General features: G+C 38.6%; 2 protein-coding genes and 1 long non-coding RNA gene across 3 annotated transcripts in view; 2 read left to right on the forward strand and 1 right to left on the reverse strand.

Annotated features, from left to right (window-relative positions):
* Positions 1-3,026, forward strand: part of cacna2d2b (calcium channel, voltage-dependent, alpha 2/delta subunit 2b) — a 95,659-nt gene extending 92,633 nt beyond the window's left edge. The window contains exons 37-38 of the mRNA XM_017724807.2: positions 122-204; positions 701-3,026. Coding sequence (XP_017580296.1) covers positions 122-204; positions 701-802 — 185 coding nt within the window. The 3' untranslated portion in view covers positions 803-3,026. The remainder of the gene's footprint in view (positions 1-121; positions 205-700) is intronic.
* Positions 3,027-3,860: 834 nt separating this feature from the next.
* On the reverse strand, positions 3,861-19,346 carry LOC108443908 (myosin heavy chain, fast skeletal muscle-like). The gene is made up of 39 exons (XM_037532419.1): positions 19,146-19,346; positions 18,904-19,047; positions 18,531-18,687; positions 18,108-18,135; positions 17,913-18,024; positions 17,715-17,807; positions 17,544-17,607; positions 17,360-17,458; positions 17,171-17,274; positions 16,703-16,841; positions 16,501-16,619; positions 16,255-16,404; positions 15,980-16,150; positions 15,568-15,874; positions 15,375-15,460; positions 15,190-15,277; positions 14,638-14,755; positions 14,356-14,479; positions 14,024-14,160; positions 13,635-13,890; positions 13,300-13,542; positions 13,039-13,215; positions 12,783-12,928; positions 12,605-12,695; positions 12,118-12,507; positions 11,915-12,041; positions 11,722-11,840; positions 11,295-11,491; positions 11,027-11,210; positions 10,764-10,929; positions 10,547-10,671; positions 10,155-10,463; positions 9,836-10,039; positions 9,631-9,756; positions 9,103-9,273; positions 8,915-9,019; positions 8,728-8,823; positions 4,130-4,261; positions 3,861-3,963 (listed from the first exon to the last, which is right to left on the reverse strand). Exons 1-39 carry the CDS (start codon positions 19,344-19,346, stop codon positions 3,943-3,945), a joined length of 5,826 nt encoding a protein of 1,941 aa, XP_037388316.1. The 3' UTR covers positions 3,861-3,942.
* LOC108443911 lies at positions 5,655-18,675 on the forward strand. Its single transcript, XR_001859192.2, has 3 exons — positions 5,655-6,070; positions 18,348-18,396; positions 18,538-18,675. It is a non-coding gene; the product is annotated as an uncharacterized LOC108443911 (long non-coding RNA).
* Positions 19,347-20,822: the final 1,476 nt, after the last annotated feature.

Here is a 20,822-nt window from a genome sequence, read left to right on the forward strand (position 1 = left end):
GATATATATTTGAAAGTATTATATTTTATAATTATATATTATGCAAACCTTTTTCTATAAGGGTGCACAAATGAATGTTGTGTACAATTTGTGGAGGTTTTCTTAAATCTGTGCTGTCCAGTTCAAGAGGAGATTCCATGTGAAGTTTTGAGCTCAGCTCGGTACAGGAAAGGACCAGAGAAGTGCTTTGACTACAATGAGGGGGTAAGATTTTCATATATATATATATATATATATATATATATATATATATATATATATGGGTATAATTGAATCATAGTCATTTTGAGTAAATTTAATCAGTCATTTTAGTTTTACTCAATGCTAAAACCAGTGTTTGCTCATTTCATTATTATTAATATTGCAGCTCTTTATTAAATCTAAACGGTTGTTTATATGTGTCTGTTGGCTTATTGTGTGATGACAGTAGTAGATAATTCACTCACATCATCAGAAGACGCTCCTTCACCAAGTTTAGACTGAATTCTCTTTGAATTCTCTTTGTCATCAGATTCATCAGCCCATGTTATGAAATATTCTTCTGCACACTGTGTGCAATTGCACATTTCCACCAGAGAGGTCTCCAAATTCACAAATCTTACATAGTGTAGCTTTAAGAAGTACTCTAACTTTCTACCCATCTATCTATCTATCTATCTATCTATCTATCTATCTATCTATCTGCTTCTCTCTTCTTCAGGAGAATACATCAGAGTGTGGGAAGGGTCATTCTTTACACTGTCCAGTCAGAGTTCTCGTCTTGCTCCAGTTAACTTTGCTTTACCTCGTTTTTCGACCTTGAGTTGCCGCTCTTCTCCTGTGTGACCTTCTCGGACGCCGTGATCTCCTTCTCCTACGTCCTCGCGCTCCTCCATGTTCCTCTTTGCTCCTGTCGTCCTACCAAACCCACGTTCCCCCATTCTGAAGTGCTTTTTGGCAGAGCAGTCGATGTTCTCAACGCAGCTGGACGGGTTGATTGAGATGCTGTTTGTGTCTTGGTGACCTGTCGTCATGCATATCTTCTACAGACTCCTCTGGGTCCTACATTTTTTAAAGTTCTTTTTTGTTGTTGTTGTTGTTGTTGTTTTGTTCGTTTATTTATTCAATTTTTTCCAAGACATTCAAGTTGCCATAAATGTAACATGTGCTCCAAAACCTGCTTGCCAAATCCAACAGTTGATCAAGGATGAGATGTTCGTGTTCGATCTTGACCTGTGTTTACAGTAATGCTCTCTGATGAAATGTAATGACGACGATTCCACTTCTTATGAAAATGAGCTTCTTGCATTATTAGTGCTTATTATTACTGGCTAACCTATTTTATTTTCTTCTTATTTATTATAATTTTATTTTATTATTTTTTTATAAATGTCTTCTACTACTGGATTTACCATATGCCCAGTGCTTTGTGGTTACTGCAGCCTGGGAGGTATTAAATTTGTTCCAGATACTCCCCTTGTTATGCATATCTTCGACCCTTAGAGGGTGTTGCCCTTATCGGTCATTTGCTTTCTTAAAAAAAGAGGATAAAAGACATATTTTGAGATGTTATTTCAGAAAAAGATAGTCATAGAATGTTTAAAGGGCATATATTGTGTACAAAAAGTGTCTGCCTGGTTTGCTACCCAACAGTGCCTTGGTGCACTACTCCTATTAGACAGGTAGAGGTCTTGAGTTTGGCCTATCCTGACTGAATGTGAACAGAGGAAGGTTATAAATTCTCACAACACCAGTGACTCTTGTTTTTCAGCTGAGCCTCTAGCACTGGCTTGGCTGAATGCTCCCTATTGTAAACTCTGGGCCCTCACTCTCGCCTCTGTCTATAGGAAAGCGATCTACTATTTTGCCTGCGTGTTGTATTCTTGTAAATATGAGGTTCTAAAACTATGTTGAACTGACCTGGGTCAGTATAATTTGTTTATTTTCCTTTTTGGTGAACAGAATGTTTGCTGATGTGTTGCTTTCCCTGTGCATGATGGGAACGTGACGGTCTGACTACTTCCAGTATGGTCTCTGTTTTGATATGCATTGTGCTGTACAGGGTACGAGCTAACGCTGTTACGCCCTAATAAGCGCCCTGTATATCAATTAAGGAGCCGCTTCAAAGCCCAGAACTTTTAGTTCACCACAGAAGCACATTTGTAGCTCTGAAACTGCCCAAGACTGCAGCCGATGTCCTAACTGGGTACGTACACTTTCAAAAATGTGTTTCAAATACCTTGAGTTCGTGTGGGATTTATAAAAGCTTTCATTTTGATATGTATACTGCATGAAAAACCTTTGAGATGTAGACATTTAGAGGTATAGTTTCGCCTACGTTTTATGCACATGTTTGATTTACCCTCAGAGATCCCACAGTTTTGATTCGGCACTGATTCTCCAGAGTGTTTGCTATAGAAGCGAAGTGTTGTGCTTTTTTCTGGAGTTTTCTGTTTGGATTTTACTGGACATTCTGTGTGGACTCTCTGTTGAGTTGACTTCTTAGCATAGCATTTTGTGTTCAGAAAACAACGTTGTTTTAAATTCTGCAGTCCTGGAACTAAGACCTTGAAATATTCCTTCATAAGAGCACAATAAGGAATGCAGAGGAAGTGAGAAAGTGAGACAAACAGCATGACGCAGCTTCGTTTGTGACTGTTTTGGTTTAAGGCTTGGCTTCGATGTTTGTATATTTTTAAAAAAAATTAAATTATTGCTATTTATTTGCCATTTCTGAAATTATTTATTACTAACCTAATCACTGCTGTGTAAAAGCCTTCAGTATAACAGTGAATTGAATCATGTGAACAGGAATGTTTGTCTCCCTCCGCTTTGTTTTTTGGTTTCTTTTTCTGTTGATGTTTGTGAGGGAGGTCGATCTCTTTTTCTCGAGTCTTCCGTATTGCTCCATTTTGTACAGATGGCACAAAAATGTCCAGAAAGGCTAACTTTGTATCATATTGTGTCATTCACCTCTGAGAAACTGAAAAAAAATGAAAATGTTTATAAGAGAATTAGTGATAAAGACATTCATATTTTTCACGTCAGCTTTGTGTGATGTGTTTGTTGTTTACCTCATTTAACACACGAATTTTAAAGTTGTGTCACAATGAAACTGTATTTCTACCGTTGGAAGAAAACCTCGTATCTCCAAAATGGTCACTTTACAGGAGAAGGAAAAAACATACTTTACTTTTAATGTAAGACAATGGAACCAGACTTTTTATAAGGTCATTTTGGGTCGTTTATATTAGTCTATCCATCATGAAATTTACATACAATGTAAAGGGCAGCATGCATTGTCGAATTATTTCAAAAACGGTAAAACATCAAAAACGGAGATACGACATTTTCTAAGAGCGCAAGTCATTCAGAGTAGTTCAGAGTGAAATGCTCTATTTTAGAACTGTTCACAGTGCTGATGATAGGAACCAGACGTCCCCCTCTAAAAGCTCCTCACAGAAAGTTCCTACAGGAGATGGTTCTGAATTCACTGCCTGATGACTGAGACGCTGTTTTATGATCGTTTTGAGAAGATTTTGGCCTTCAACTCCATTCATGGTGGAGGAATACGTAACATGCAGGGCGCTGTGAGGCAAAATAGGAAACTTATTATTCCAGATTTTCCACCATCAACATTCCATATAAGCTCAGAAGACTCATGTAGGTTCTCTGGTGGTTCTGGATGGTAAATAAAGTGTCTATATCTGTGTTGTAGTCATGGCGACGCCTGGTTCCCATCACCACCACTGTAAAGACGTCTGAACCATTTCACACCAAACCCTCTGAACCTCTCTGTTCACGTCTCACACACTGAGCTATGTGGAAATGGAGCTCCCCTTTAACAGCTTTTGAGAAATTACTCAGACAAACTTTGTGGAAACATTGAATGGTCTTTATTATAGTCAAGCTTTTAGACAATTTGTTCATATTTTATAATTACTGTGACCTCACGTTTCCTCTTTACTCCATGGTGTCCTTACCCTGAAATGGAAAAAGGAGACACAGATCTTTCAGTCATCCCCATTTCTCATTAAATATGCACAGAAACAATCACAGGCCAGTTTCTTAAGGTAAACACTATATTAAAACCATCTCGGCTTTGGTACTTTGTGGAAACCTACTCAAAAAGTCAACCGACACTACCTACCAACCCAGCATCTCGGCTCTTGGCTCTGAGCTTGCTGACCTGGGACTCCGCGATGTCAGCACGCTCCTGAGCTTCCTCCAGCTCATGCTGCACCTTCCTGAACCTGGACAGGTGAGTGTTGGCCTGCTCCTCCTGTACAAGAAGATGTGCATGAGCCACAGGAATATAACAAAGATGTCGTCTTTGAGCTTTCAGGGTTATGAGATGCACCCATTGTGCACACACAGCCTTTCTTTAAAAACTCCAGCAGCACTGCTGTGTCTGATCCACTCAGACCAGCACAACACACACTAACACACCACCACCACGTCAGTGTTACTGCAGTGCTGAGAATGACCCACCACCCAAACAGCACCTGCTCTGTGAGGGTCCATGGGGGTCCTGACCACTGAAGAACAGGGTAAAAGGGGGCTAACAAAGTATCAGAGAAGCAGATGGACTGTAGATGGTCTGTAACTGTAGAACTACAAATTGCTTCTATATGGTCAGTGGAGCTGACAGAATGGACAAAAGGTGGTAGAAACAAGGAGGTCCCTGCAGGTGAAACCCATAGAAACCTTTGTGTTTCTGTTGATTCCTGATGGTTTGTAATGGGTTTTGGCTTTTGATATGACAACGTAAAGGATCCTAATGGTTTAGCAAGTGACAAATGGCTGATTCTAAATGCATTTGATGGTTTCCTAATGGGATCTAAAGGTGTTCTACAGGAAACTAGTGCTCCTTTTTGGAAACCATTAAGCATGTGTGTGTGTGTGTGTGTGTGTGTGTGTGTATATATGTATGTAAATATATATATATATATATATATATATATATATATATATATATATATATATATATATATATATATATGTACGTATATGGAGTGTGTGTAAAACATTAGGTTATGAAAAAGGTACAAGTACATACTTTTCACCTGGAAAAACGTCATTAAGGTGCACAGCTGGACTTTAAAGCCACTGCTGTACCTTTGAGGGAACATTTACATTGTTTATACCTTGATGAATTAAGAACGCACCTGCGCAGAACCTTCATTTCTAAGCGCGCACATTTCAAATAAATGTATTTTAAAATATATTGGATTAACATTAGGAGCGTATTCAGGAATGTGTTTCCACTATAAAACCAGACGTCCATATATTTTCTTTCTGAACACCACAGGCCTCAGGGAGCGGCGCCAGTTTCCATGGTTACGCAGGTCGTCCTTCCCGCCAAAAGGGCTGTGAGGGGACTCGCGCGCTACTCGGCTGAAGGCAGCTGCCATAAAGACGAATAAATTCGATAAAACACACCGAAAGATTTCGAGTAGAAGAGGCAAAAAATGTCCCCAAGTGTTTTCAATGGTAGGGTGATCCATTCCGTCAGCTGCAGTTATAAAATAAAAAGGACTGCAACCGTTTTCTAGCTATGAACTAACTGACGAAGTGAGGTGACTGTAGCTAAATAAGCTAACGCTAGCTGGCTTGGACATTAACATTAGCTTCAGCTTACCGCTATCATTATTTTAGTCGTCGCTGTGCACCAAGTTACATGTAGGAATTTGTGAGATGAAGTCAAAACAGCACAGGACAGAAGTTAAATAGCTAAAGTTAGTTAATGAAGTTAGCTACGAACTGATAACGTCAAGCTAACGGTCGCCTAACTCTAGCTAAGCTAAGCTATATTTTGAAAGATAACGTTCGCTGGCTAATGTAACGGTAACTTAAGACGATTTTTTTGTGTAGGGGAGAGAGACAATTTTTTTTGCCAGCGCTGAATACTCCTGGAAATAATATGAAAGGCTTTACTACACACAACAATCTGCATTTGTGGTTTTCAGTGACCAGAAAATGAAGTTTGAGTGAAGCTCGGCCTGCTGTCCTGTCAGCCCTCGGACCAGAACTGGAAACTCACGCCTGTGAGACGTCTGCCTCCTCCGGCTTTGTGAGAGTATATTCACTGGTATTTATACATTTCCTGACGTTTAAACTCTGAAAACGATTAAACTCCGCTATGTTGACCAATTCAGGTTGAATATTTGCGCGTTTGGGGCCAGAGGTTCGGATGATAGGGTGTCTGATAGACATAATAATAGAGGTGTCTAGTAACGTTAGTTACAAGTGAGCTAAGTAGACATAAAACAAATGAATATCTAGTAAGCGAGCTAGTCATAAGCTAAAGCAGTATCTAGACGCTTTAAAAAGATGCAGTTCTTAAACGTTACAAAACCGTACGGAACTGGATTAACGTGAAACGTTGAACTTCCCAATAGTTTGTAATGAAAACGACCCAGTCAGGCGCTCCGGGTAAAACGTGAACGACGAAGCGTCTTAACCGGTTTGGCAGAGCTCAACGTCGACGAACAGGCAAAAGGCTCAAATCCAACAGCCAAAAAAAAACCGAAGAGAAACAACAAAACCAGGCAACCAGATCCAAAGGGCAAAGGAGAAAAAGCAAAGTCGAGGGGCCCAAAGGCAAGACGGAAAAAGACAAAGGACAGTCAGACAAAACCGCTTAGTGGTTATCACAAGAAGAAACAATAAACTATCTCGCCATGAGCAAGCCAAAAGCCCGGGCTGTAAACAGACTAATAAATCGTGTGAAACGCAGGGAATGAGGTAAATATTCGGGTGAGGGTTGGAAAGCTATGGCGCGTCATCAGTCACGTGATCCCCCAGAGGCTTCTGGGAGATGGAGTTCATGGGCGCTTCAGCGCCGGAGGGGATGCGTACCTTAGCTAAGAAATGTAAAACGTAAATTCTTCTTCTTCTAGTGTTACAAGTTCATTGAACTCAAAATTTTAATTACACCTTCAGCTTGAAAGCTGCAGAATTTTGTACAGTGTATCTAGAACCATGTCTAATGTTATATAGAACCAATCTCATGCTTGAATGGTTATTTGCACTATGTATATATGTATAATTTATATAATACATTAATTAATATAAATCATAACAGTGGAAGAACCCTTTTTGGTGCTATGTAGTACCATATAGAACCCATTCTTCAATCCAAAGAAGAAGTTCACCATGCAAAGAGACATTTAATCATGAAAGATATAGAGATTTTGATTTTGCTGGTGTAAAAGTTACTATGTATAAGATGTGAGCAAGTATGGTTCTCGATTGCTATACATTAATTGTCATAATTTAGTAAAAAAATAAGGTTGTTCTGACTATTACAGATGTGCTTATGTCCATATTGAGGTGGCCTTCTGCAATACAGCATCTAAGTTATATTTAGTATCAAATATGTATTACTTTACTTTGAGTATAGTGTGAATCAAAACATTATTTTTGTTAATCTTCTCATATTTTATGGTAAAAGTTATATACATAAATACAAATGGTCAATTGAGAAACAAAATTAGTCCTTTTCAAATTGTAACTTAATCATTACTTAAACCTTTCAAATAGAATAAACAGTTCAAAAGCACATTGTATTTGTAAAGATGTGTATATGAAAACAATATAAATTAATAAGAGTAATAACTAATAATAAATAAGGTTAGTCAATATTAGTCACTGTTGGTCCAATTAATTTACTATATGTATTGTGTTTTTGTGTTTGTATGTTTTTTATTCTTTTTCATTCATTCCATTTATGTCTCATATCGCTGCTGTCGGAACCAAACCTCGTATCTCCATTTTTGCCGATTTTCAGTTTCTGACATAATTTGAAAATGCAAGTTGGCCTTTATATTGTGTATAAATTTCACAAAGGATGGACCGAAATAAATATTCACTTGTTAATGAATGTGTTCAAGAATACTGTTACATATTGCTATTGTCGGAACAAAACCTTGTATCTCCAAAGTGATGACTTTACAGGAGAAGGAAAAAATAAAATTTACTTTTAATGTAAGTCAGTGGAACCAAATATTTTTTTCCAAGTAATTTTGAGCCATTTCTTTTGGTTCATTCGTCATAAGATTTGCACGCAATGCAAAGAACAGTAGGCACTTTCAAATGATGTCAAAAACTGAAAAACGACTGGAGAGGTTTTGTTTCTGACAACAGCGTAGCAAGATATCGTTGCTGTCGGAAGAAAACCTTGTATCTACATTTTTGGCGTTTTTCGGTTTTTGACATAATTTGAAATTATCTGTTACTCTTTACATTGTTTGTAAATTTTGTGATGAGTGGCCTAAAAGAAATTACCCAAAATGACCTGGGGAAAATTCTGGTTCCATTGACTTACATTGAAAGTGAAGTACGTTTTTTCCTTCTCCTGTAAAGTTATTATTTTGGAAATACAAGGTTTTCTTCCGACAGCAGCGATATTTTACCTCTTTAATGCGCAATGTCCACATATACCCAAACTCTACGCTGGCTAAAACCCATGTATCTTTAACCATTACGATTAGCATTTTACTTGAGCACAAAATGGCTGACATTTTAAGAATGCAACAGTCGAGTGTTTGTGGTTTTCCATTTGTTCCTTTAGTTCAGATAATTTACTAAGGCACTTCGCATGTCTCTGTATTTCTTTATTCAGTCTGCTCATGAAGAAACAGAGAAAACTGTGATCTTGTTCTTATAATTTATAGGGGAGTCTATGAGGAGCCGTCAGTGTAGCAGTTTAAAAACAAATGATACTTAATGCAAATGTTTACTTACAGCTTCCTCAGCCTGTCTCTTGTAGGCCTTCACCTTCAGCTGGAGCTTGTCCACCAGATCCTGCAGTCTGTTCACATTCTTCTTGTCCTCCTCAGTCTGTAGACAGAGAACAGTAGTCAACAGACACACACACACACACACACACAACGCACACACACACAGGATAGTAGAAATCTAAAAATTCTACCTGATAAGTAAGTTCCTTCATTCTTCTCTCGTATTTGCGGACTCCTTTAATTGCTTCAACACCACGTCTCTGCTCTGCTTCAACCTCAGCCTCCAGCTCATGCACCTAAAATTTATGTTTCATATGTGAAATCTGGATCAATGACAAAACATCAGTTTTTAAATTTTCAGCATATACCGAGTGCATACCCTAGCCTCCAGTTTCTGGAGCTGTTTCTTTCCACCTTTCAAGGCAAGGCTCTCAGTCTCATCTAGGCGATGCTGTAAATCTTTGACTGTAACCTCAAGGTTCTTCTTCATCCTCTCCAGGTGAGCACTGGTGTCCTGTTCTTTCTTCAGCTCTTCTGCCATCATGGCAGCCTAGTGTATGAATTAAAAAAATGTTAATTATAAATTATGTGGGTTTAGGAAATACTCATTTTTAGGTGTAAATTTTACTCACTGGCTGAGATTCAGGGTACTTTGTTATTTTATTATTCAGAACAACAGCACAATGCACAAGGTGGCTGTTTTATTATAATGACACTTTTATATGAATTTAGGCTGTTATATTCAAAAAGTCATTCAAAAGCATTTATTACATTTAAGTCTTATAATTTGACATTGTTTGCTCCTGTACTCATGTTTTAAGGGGCAAAAATGTGAAAAATGGTGGTGTTTTTTTCTTCGGCTCAGGAGATTCTGACCTTGGTTCAAAACTGTGAAGTTAACACTCACATCAGTTATAGCCTTTTTGGCCTTCTCTTCAGCATTTCTTGCATCCTGGATGGTATCGTCTACCTCATTTTGGATCTGTATGAGGTCAGCTTCCATCTTCTTTTTGGTGTTGAGAAGACTGGTATTCTTTTGGGGAAAAGAGGGAATTAGATGTATATATTTGCTAAGCAATGTCAAAAGTAAATTTAAAAGCAGATTAACCAACCTGAGAGTGCAGCAGTGCCACACGCTCACTGGCATCAACCAGCTCCTGCTCAGCCACTTTGCGGCCTCTTTCTGTCTGCTCCAGTGCAGCTCTCAGCTCCTCAATCTCCGCCAGCATCAGGTTGTTCCTGCGCTCCACCATGGCAACCTGCTCCTTCATGTCTTCCTGTCCTCTGACAACCTCATCAAGCTGAAGTTGAGCATCCTAAAATATTTTGAAATAATTAGTGTTCTTAGTTATTTGTGACTAGTTATTTAATTCAGTTCTGGTAAGTTAAAAGAACATAAAATAAGCTATATCAGCTATACTGACTGCACACCTTGAGCTGTCCTTGAACATTCCTGAGGTGCTTCTGTGCCTCAGCAGCCTGACGGTTTGCATGGCTCAGCTGAATCTCCATCTCATTGAGATCTCCTTCCATTTTCTTCTTGATTCTCAAGGCATCATTTCTGCTCCTGACCTCAGAGTCCAGAGTGCTCTGCATGGACTCGATCACCCTCTGACTGTTCCTCTTAATCTGTTCCATCTCCTCATCCTTCTCAGCAAGCTTCCTGTCAATCTCACTCTTAAGTTGGTTGAACTCAAGCTGAACTCGAAGAATCTTGGATTCTTCATGCTCAAGTGTACCCTGAGGAGTATCAGGTTATTAGTTAATAAATTAATTGATTAATTCTTATTTGCAATACAAAATGCAAAACACAGATAAAATACCTCAGCCTCCTCAAGAGCAGTCTGGATTTCTGATTTCTCACTTTCCACTGTCTTCTTTGCCTTCTCCAGCTCATGGATGGTCTTTCCACTTTCACCAAGTTGTTCAGTGAGGTCACATATCTCCTCTTTGGAAACAGATAAATTATTTAGTATTTGATATCTTAGCAGCAAAAGTTTAGAATGTTTATTCATGCATGTTTGTGCTTGGTTTACATACGCTGTAGATTCTTATTCTCTCTCTTTAGGGTCTCCAGCTGTTCAAGGGTTTCCTCGTAAGAGTTGCTCATCTTAAAGAGCTCAGTGCTGAGACAGCGAGCTTCTTTCTGAGATCCTTCCAGCTCAGCCTGACTTTCCTCGTACTTCTGCTTCCATTCTCCCAAGAGCTGCCAGTGTGAAAGAAAATGAGATTCTGTTCCAGCCATCTTCTCTAAAGTAACGGCTAATAAAGTGATTTACAAAAATATCACAAAGTTTTCTTACCTTGTCAAAGTTCCGTTGCTTCTTATCAAGGTTGGCTGCAAGTGCATTGGCTCTCTCAATGTCAGTCATGAGGTCCTCCACTTCACCCTGTAGTCTCTGCTTCGTTTTTTCCAAAGAAGTGCACTTGGAGTTTATGGCTACAGTAGTTTCTTCAGCCTCCTGTAGACGCTGGGCAAGCTTTTTCCTTTATGTGAATGTACAAATAATTAGATTTTCAGTAAAAAGATATGAAAAATTTGTGTGAATTTCTTACTTAAAGTTTTCTTACTTGGCCTCCTCAAGCTCCTCAGTACGTTGAATAGCATCTGTCTCATATTTGGTTCTCCACTGAGCCACCTCACTGTTGGCCTTGGACATTCCACGCTGCAGCTCAGCCTTGGCCTCCTGCTCTTCCTCAAACTGCTCTCTGAGCAAGTCACAGTCGTGACGAGCTGATTGGACAGCATGAGCCAGAGCGTTCTTGGCCTATAGCAGCATTTGTATGATCTTTCATTAATGTCAGGGAAGTTAAAAACTCTTATACATATTTCTCCCAGTTTGAAGTGTTTAAAAATTTGCATGGACTAGAGATGGGTGAAGTTATATAAAAAAAAATTAAAATAAAAAAATGTAATGAAAAGTAATTCATTTATGGCATTTAAATCCCTCTTGAATGATTATTAAAAAGTCAATTAACAGCTGACGCTGTGCTTTACCTTCATTTCCTCTTCAATGTGTCTCTTGAGCTCCTCTATTTGCTGCGTGTAGGCCAGCTTTCCTCTGGTCAGCTGAGAAACAAGAGTTTCTTTTTCTTCAAGCTGGCGTCCAAGCTCACCTGTCCAATTAATTAATTTAGTGCTAGTTCAGTACAAGTAACATGCATGAATTTGTAATAATTTTCCCACTTACCAGCCTCTGTGGCAAGTCTGGATTTTTGAGTACTCAGGTCAGTCAGCTGACGAACATTTTCATCGTATTGTGTTTTGAGTTCACTCAGTCGGTCCTCAAGAGTTCTGCACATTTTCTCCAGATTTGCCTGACAGAAAACTTTGTTCAATATTGAAGTTAAAAGAGGATGTTACTTTTTTTTTGTTAACATAACTTTGTCATACCTTTGATTTTGCCACAGCCTCCATGTTACTGCACAGGTCATCTATCTCCATCTTGTATTCACTCTTCTCCTTCTCCAGCTTCTGTTTGACCCTCTGAAGGTTGTCGATCTGCTCTCCAAGCTCAGCAACACTGTCAGCTTGTTTCTTGCGGAGGGCAGCAGCTGTGGCTTCATGCTGCAGAGTGGCCTCTTCCAGATCACGCCGCAGCTTCTGGAACTCAGCTTCACGCTTCTTGTTCATCTCTATCTGTGCAGCTGTGGCTCCACCAGCCTCCTCGAGCCTCTCACTGATCTCTTCAAGTTCCCTGGAGAGATCAGCTCTCTGCTTCTCAACTTTAGCACGAGCTGCACGGTCAGCCTCAATTTCCTCCTCCAGCTCTTCAATACGAGCCTAAAGGGCACCATCAGCATTAATTCATTGATTTTTTTGTCTTTAAACATTTCTTTCAGACAAGCATGTGTAAGTAATCAATGAACAGAAAGGTTACCAGTAGTTCCTTTATCTTTTTTTGAAGTTGAGCACTAAGAGACTGTTCATCTTCAATCTTGCTTAGAAGTTGGCTTGTTTCAAAGTCCTTCCTGTTGTAGGAAATTGACAGAAAGAGCATCCATAAATAAAATAGTAATTTTACTGGAAACAATTAATTGAGTATATGAAAAACATACTTCTTGAGTTTTTCCTCTGACTGCTGCATGTCGTTCTCCAGGTCCATTATATTTTCCTGGGCCAGTTTTAGATCACCCTCAAGTTTTCTTCTGTCTCTCTCGAGGTCCATCCGAAGTTTCTTCTCTTGTTCTAGAGAACCCTCCAACTATTTTGTAGGAAAAGACACATGTAACAATGGCACTCCATTTATGAAATATTGCACTCCACTCCTTTTATGAAATATTTGTATTATAGGAACTGATTGTCAAATCTTACATCATCTACTTGTTGCTCAAGCTTTGTCTTGGATTTGGTCAGAGTGTTGACTTTGTCTTCTTCTGCCTGGAGATCATCAAGAGTTTGCTGGTGTGCCTCTTGGAGGGCTTTCTTCTCCTTGGTGAGTTTGGCAATGCTCTCATCCTGAGAGGCCATCTCCTCAGTCAAATTCTTGACCTATAAAAGTATTATAAACAAAAAGTTATGTAAGGTATTTTACTCATTATGAACATGATGAACTCTGGTTTATCAGATATCAACCTTGTTTTCAGTGGCATGTTTCTCCTTCTCCACTTTAGCCAAGGTTAACTCCAGATCATCAATGTCCTTCTTCAGCTCAGAGCACTCATCCTCCAGTTTCCTCTTCTTGGCGGTCAGCTCTGCATTGATTTCCTCCTCATCTTCCAGTCTTTCAGTTGTTTCTTTGAGTTTGGCTTCAAGCTGGATCTTGCTCTTGATAAGTCCCTCACATTTTTCTTCAGCATCTGAAAGGTTCTCGACTTCCTGTCAAAGCGAGCACCAACATTTTATAGATGTAGCTCTTCAAAAAAACAGCAATTTTGTTGATCATTTTAAGTACACATTGTAATACTTACAGATGCCACTTGCAACTGCAGGTCATTTTTGTCCTGCAACAGTGTTACCATTTTCTCTTCAAGCTCCCTTTTTTTAGCTAGTGCTTGAGCAAGATTTTCTTTCATTTTCTCATAATTATCCTTCAGTTCTGCTAATTCTTTCTCAGTCTCTGCACTCTTTAGAAGAGGCTTGATCTTAAAGTACAGTTTCATCCATGGCCAGTGTTTCACATTCATGAATGAGCGAATGTTATATTGTATAGTGAGGATGGACTCTCTGTTGAAGACACATAGTGATAGACACAGTAGTGATTAAAGATGATTAAAACAATAGTGACGATATATAGTGTACATCACAAAACATTGTATATTATCTCTCTATCAATCTTCATATTTTATTTATTTCATACCTCCTCTCCATCATCTTGATAAACTCCCTCCTCATCAAGTGGCCACGGCACACAGCTTGAGTCATGGTCACTAGATTTGCCAGTTTTTCATCTCTCATTTCCTCAAGGGTTCCCAGGAGACCAGCTTTAAAAAATACCTATTGGAAAAAGTACATTTATTTAGTCCCAAGGTGCTTTGGGTAGACAGTGTTTGAGTACAGAGGAGGACCTGCTTGAAAGTACAATTAAAGAATTCATGCAAATTGTGCTACAAGTGTCAGACTGTATTGTTCTTTGGGAGGCATATTATTGTATTTTAAGTATTAATTGAAGTGCTTTTTAAATTTTCTTACTTTTGTGTGCCCAAACTTGTACTGGGTGTGATCCACATCAATGGATCCCAACAGCTTCTCTGCAGCTTTTTTATTGTCAATGAACTGTCCATCTGGGATGACACTTGCATTCAGCACCTTGTATCTGGAAATATATGACATCATTTTTTGCATAAAACTTCTGAATTACTTAAAGTTAAAAATAAGCTCTTTTTTCAGACCCTTTTACATTTGATATTGCATTGTTTTCTAGAATGCGTATGCTGAAATAAAATGCCCCCGTTAAGAATAATCTGATTGTACCTCTGCTTGAAGTCACCGTAGAGGATTCTGCTGGGGAATCCCTTTCTGCAAATTCTGATACCCTCCAGCACACCATTACACCTCAGCTGGTGGATAACTAGGAAATTCTCCATCAGACCTAGACAAACATGGATATAGTTATTGTTAGAACAGTCCTTATTGTAACATTATTACATTCACACTATGGTCTAGAAAATATCCATCCATCCATCCATCCATCCATCCATCCATCCATCCATTTTCTAAACCGCTTCTCCGTCAGGGTCGCGGGGGGTGCTGGAGCCTATCCCAGCAGTCTTCGGGCGAGAGGCAGGATAAACCCTGGACAGGTCGCCAGTCCATCACAGGGCAGACAGACAGACACAGACAGTCACTCACACATTCACACCTAGGGGCAATGTAACATGTCCAATTGGCCTGACGGCATGTCTTTGGACTGTGGGAGGAAACCGGAGAACCCGGAGGAAACCCACGCAGACACGGGGAGAACATGCAAACTCCACACAGAGAGTTATGAGAAAATATGTTGACATTAATTTGAATTTCACTTACCCGGAGTCTTAGACTCATTGGGAATCAAGCATCGCACAAAGTGTGGGTGAGTGCTCCTCAGGTTGGTCATCAGTTTGCCCAGGTTCTCCTATGAAAAAAAGGTAGTTGTAATGTATAACTGGTGAGTTAAGTTTTTATTGTAGTCTTCCGTTTTTACATAAATATCTACACATGACAATACATACTCTGAACAAAGCAGACACTGTCTGGAATGAACCACCCTTCTTCTTGCCACCCTTCTTGCCAGCACTGCTGGTTTTGCCTGCAGCATCTGTTTTATTTAAAAAAAAAATCAGTACATCTTTAGCTTTTCATTTGCAACCTTATGTTTAGTGTCTTCATTTGTGCCATTAAATAGACGGAAATATAACACCATACCATCAGAAGAGGAGTGACTTGCATAGAGGAAAGACAGAAGTTTGTTGGCTGCCTTCTGGTACAGCTGCACAACAGAGTCATTCAGAGGGTCTTTGTTCTTGTCCAGCCAGCCAACAATGTTGTAATCTACAGTGCCAGCATAGTGTACAAGAGAGAAATGGGCCTCTGCTTTGCCTTTCGTTGGTTTGGGCTTCTCAAAGGCCTTTGACTTTCCAAGATGCTGGTCATGCAGCTTGTTCTTAAAGGATGTGTCTGTTGCCTTGGGGAACATACACTCCTCTTCAAGGATGGAGAAGATGCCCATTGGCTGTGGACAACATTTACTTTTTAAATGACAAACTGAAAAGAAGATTTAAAAACTTAACTGATGTCAAAAACATTTGCATTTAAAAATTGGCAGTGATTAGCTCACCTTCTCAATAAGCTCAATGCAGGCAGCCAGGTCCATACCAAAGTCAATGAACTCCCAATCAATTCCTTCTTTCTTGTACTCCTCTTGTTCCAGCACAAACATGTGGTGGTTGAAAAACTGTTGCAGTTTCTCATTTGTGAAGTTGATGCACAGCTGCTCCAAGCTGTTGAACTAATTATAATCCAGAAAATATGAGGAAAAACCATGTCACAAAAATTGTGGGTGAGTGCCTGTCAAGTTTAAAGAATAAAATATGGAAATTAGTCAATATTTACATCAAAGATCTCAAATCCAGCAATGTCCAGCACACCAATGAAGAACTGCCTTGGCTGCTTTGTGTCCAGCATCTCATTGATTCGCACAACCATCCACAAGAACATTTTCTCATAGATGGACTTACAGAGAGCCATGACAGCATTATTAACCTGTAGAGTACAAAAGCAAAGAAAATATTTTTTTTGCACTTTTTGGGCAAATATACCATAATTATTTCTTCTGTAGATTAAGTAATAGCACATTACCTGAGGTACAGTCTGGCCTTTGGTCACAAACTCATTTCCAACCTTCACTCTGGGGTAGCACAAGGCTTTCAGCATATCAGCTGAGTTCAGGCCCAGAAGGTAGGCGATTTTATCAGCCACTAAAGACAAGAATCAGAATTTGAACATATGCATCGTACTTCATATAGAAAGTATAAATCTTGTGAGAAATTGTCATATTTACCCTCAGTGCCGTCAGGCTCAGCCTGCTCCTCTCTCTGCTTTTGCTTGAACTTCATGTTGCCGTGGTGCATCACAGCACCAGTCAGTTTGTAGATGTTAATTTTCTCATCAGCGGTGAAGCCCAAGATGTTAATAGCAGTCTGAAGACGAAACATGTAAATCCTACCTTATTTAAGTTAAACTTTGTGTTTGCTCAAGTGGATAAATTCTGTGCAAAACTTTTCAAACACAAAGTCATAATGTATCTGTCCTTCTACCTACAGATAGGTAGCAGAAACATTAATGCAGAGGTTCCTAATCCTATTCCCAGTGACACCATTCCTTGCCCATTTTATTTCCTGTTCTAATACACCTGATCCAGCACAATTTGATATGAATAGAAGAGAAACATTCCCAGATACTGATTTGTTTAAAAGAATGTTTAAAAAAGTAATAACTCAGTATTGACTGTCTACTTGTGACTACTTACATCAGTAGCTATGAACTCCTCCACATCATTGATACTCTTTACTACGATTTCACCCTGGCTGATCAAAGGGTAGTCATATGGGTTGGTAGTAATGAGCAGAGTCTCTGTGAAAATGAAAGAGGAAAGTTGATTTGATAGAGAGTAAAATATTGAATTATTTGTGTGAAATTGGACTATTGGCATTCATACCGAGTAGTTCAGGCTTGTGTCCAGTCATGAGCTGATAGAAGATGTGGTAGCTCCTTTCAGCAGACAGCTGGAATGTTACTCTTGACTTTTCCAGTAGATCTACACATTAAACAAATGATTTGGCCTTTCTGGATTGATTATAATATGAAAGCACAAAACTCTGTAAGCAGTAGATGTTTCTTACATGTTTCAACGTCAGCAGAAGCCAGTTTTCCAGAGGATCCAAAGTGAATTCTTATGAATTTACCCTGTTTATTTGCACACATTAATACATATTAATGCACATTACCACAACAAAGTGTATATGGGTTGTTGACAATATGTTTAATGGTACCTTATTTGAAAAATCACTTACGAAACGAGAAGAATTATCATTCCTCACAGTCTTGGCATTACCATAAGCTTCTAGCAGGGGGTTGGCTGCAATAATTTGGTCCTCCAAAGAACCCTGAAGAAGTGATTAATACTTAATTATACCAAAATATAATATACCAAAATAGCAAATAGTCTGGGCTCAGATGCTGTGAAATAACCGCAGTATATATGTACGCACCTGCATTTTGCCAGAAACCGTCTCTGCCTTCTTCTGTCCAGAAACTGCGATTGTTGCGAAGTACTGAATGACACGTTTCGTGTTAACAGTTTTTCCTGCTCCTGATTCTCCACTGAAAGTAAAAGAAGCATATTTTTAGATTTTGAACAATTTTAAATTCTATCTTAAATTTACATTTGGTTGCAAGTTACTCACGTGATCAGGATGGACTGATTTTCCCGATCTAGAAAAGTCAAAGAAAAAATAATGAATAATGAAGTCATGTATTTCTGGGTGGTACAAAGGTGAAAAAACTTTACTTACTGTTTTAAGAACTAAATAGAGCCCAGCTAAGCATGAGCAAAGCATTGAGGGATCCAAAGCGTGTTTTGACTCCACAATATTATGCTTGTACAGTAGTAGACAAACATATGTAACTCTTTTTATTCTTTTTAGAGGCTTGCTGTAGTGCTGATGTATATAGAGTCGCGCTTGATAAGTGAAGGTAAGAAATTTGCAGTTTTAAACCTTTTTATATTTTATGTTTTACTTATAAAGAGAAAGAAAGATGTTAAAATACAAACAAATAAATAAAGTTTAAAATAAATAATTACATTTTTGCATTTTTGTTTTTCATACCTGTCAGCATGAACTGGTAGGCATTATCAGAGATGGAGAAAATGTGGGGTGGGGCCTCAACCCTCTTTTTACCCCTGTATCCAACCACAACAACCGGATCATATACTGGAAGCCATTTGTACGGGTTCACGGTGACACAGAACAACCCTGAGTAAGTCTGTAAAAGTGCAAAATTACACATTAAACACTGATAACATTTAGGATACAAATTAGGCCAGGTTGCCAGCTTAATTAAACTGGTGAGTGGAATTTTTCACTGTAACACCCTTTTTAACTCCACAACATGCAGATCACTTGTAAATGTGCTCTGGTCGAATGTACGTTCTGAAGTATGACCAGACAGGCTGTGTGAATAGGCACAGTTAATACTTACGTAGATCATCCATGCTGCGTAGCGCTCTTTGAGGTTGTACAGCACAGTAGGCTCGTTGAGGTGGGTCATCATAGCCATGTCCTCAATTTTGTCAAACTTAGGAGGATTCATGGGAAATATGTCATCCTCCTTTACTGTGATAGTCTGTTAATCAGAGAGGCGAGAGTGTGCTGTATAAAATGTCAGTACATAGTGCCAAAAGTTTAAAATACTGTTTTAACATATGGCAAACTTTTACTTACTTTGCCACATAGAGTTTCGACAGTGACTTTGCCACCTTCTTTACTCTTTAGTGTACCTTTGAGATACATCTCTTTGGGTTCAGCCACAAAGTATGCTGTTTTGGCATCAAAAGGTTTATTCTGAGCTTCAATCCTCTCTCTTTCTGGTTTTCTGAGGTAGATGGCAGCTGCGCCAAAACACTCCATGTCTTTGTCTCCCATAATTGTCTTTTCCTTTTAAAAAAAAGAGAATGTGACAAAAACATACAAATCTTTAAATAGTTTTCTTTCCCATCTAGAGCTTGATTTTGATCCATGCATATAAATCAAAATTAGAGGCATAACACTTTTGAGCGGTAGGTTAAATGTTTTATTTTACCTTTTCTTAATGCTCTGAGGTAGAGAAATGGTAGTATTGTAGGTTGTGCTGAGAAGAAAAACATAGCATTTTTACTACCTTGTCCGGTGCAAAATGACAGAATTGTCAAGAAAAATTACAGTCATAATTCTCATGTGTCATCAGGTCATAAATAAGAATTCTGTTTTTGAAAATTTGTAATTAGAATATCAAGCTTGTCCCTGGTTGATACCCATCACCCTACCTCAGCTGGATTCCTGTCTGTGCTTTAGGAGGCCTGTTGTCTGTCTCTTTTATAGGAATGTTTCTGTTCACTCAGCAGAAACCAGTTTCTCTACTTGGTCATAGAGTTTTTGCCTCTGTGATGACTTTCACTGCATTTGGCTCTGAATGTTTGCCTTGAATAGATTTAATATTTGTCAGCCCTGCTATACTGTAGCATGTAGTGTTATGATTTACTTGAACTGTTTTTCTATTACAATAGCTTTTTAAATGTATGTAATATGATAGCAGAAAAATCTAATTTACTTAAAGTATCAAAACTTTTGTTTGGTGTGAAACCTTTTTTCTCAGTGGAACCCTCAACAAGAACTGTTGCATTATTTTTGTCATATTTTGTCATATTTCTACATTTCTACAGCGTTAAAGTTAAGTCTGTATTTCTTTTAATAATGCTGACATGTTGTACTGTGGTAAATGCTAAATAAGGAAAATAGATAACATTTTAGCTTAAGGTTCTTTGGACTATTTATAATTGAGGGTAATTTATGGCTTTATAATAGCATGACAGTCTGTTTAATGGCTCCACATATGTTTCTCATGAGTCTCTCAGCTGTGTGCAAAGATCAAATGTCACATATTTAAATAGAGGCATTTATACTACATTGATCCTTTTTCCCATGTGGCAGAAACACACAAATGCATGTTTTAGACAGTGGTTGATGAAACACTGGTTTGGCTAGATCCAAAAACTCTGTTATTCAAAAATATTTGTTAATATGGTTGAGGTTGAAGGAGTGAGGTTCCTCTGATTGGTTTGAAACACCATGTTCATATATTCACAATAGTAAAAACAGTACATGTAATTACACTTTTGTTTAAAATTTTAGCTTTAATAATGTCAGAACTGATTGCTGAATGGAAGTAGATGGATTTTTTGAGGGCCTTTTTACTCTAGATAAATATATTGCAGCTTTTATTGTGTATGTGCTCCAGGAATGAAGGCTGAGTGGTAAGACAGCTGTGTATGTGTCAGCGCTTGTTTCCAGGATTAACTGCCCTATCCTTTTGGGGTTAGTTTCAGCTGTTTAGCTTGGCCTGATCCTTAGGTCAGCAACAGG

Source organism: Pygocentrus nattereri, chromosome 21 (genome assembly GCF_015220715.1).
Source record: "Pygocentrus nattereri isolate fPygNat1 chromosome 21, fPygNat1.pri, whole genome shotgun sequence".
Lineage (NCBI taxonomy): Eukaryota > Metazoa > Chordata > Actinopteri > Characiformes > Serrasalmidae > Pygocentrus > Pygocentrus nattereri.

Excerpts from the sequence above, each read along its gene's own strand:
- LOC108443908 (XM_037532419.1), bottom strand. The coding sequence starts at position 19,346 with ATGGGAGACAAAGACATGGAGTGTTTTGGCGCAGCTGCCATCTACCTC. Across the intron at positions 15,875-15,979 it reads GCATTGAGCTTATTGAGAAG|CCAATGGGCATCTTCTCCAT; the intron begins GTGAGCTAATCA and ends TGTTGTCCACAG. Across the intron at positions 8,824-8,914 it reads TGAAGGAACTTACTTATCAG|ACTGAGGAGGACAAGAAGAA; the intron begins GTAGAATTTTTA and ends CTCTGTCTACAG.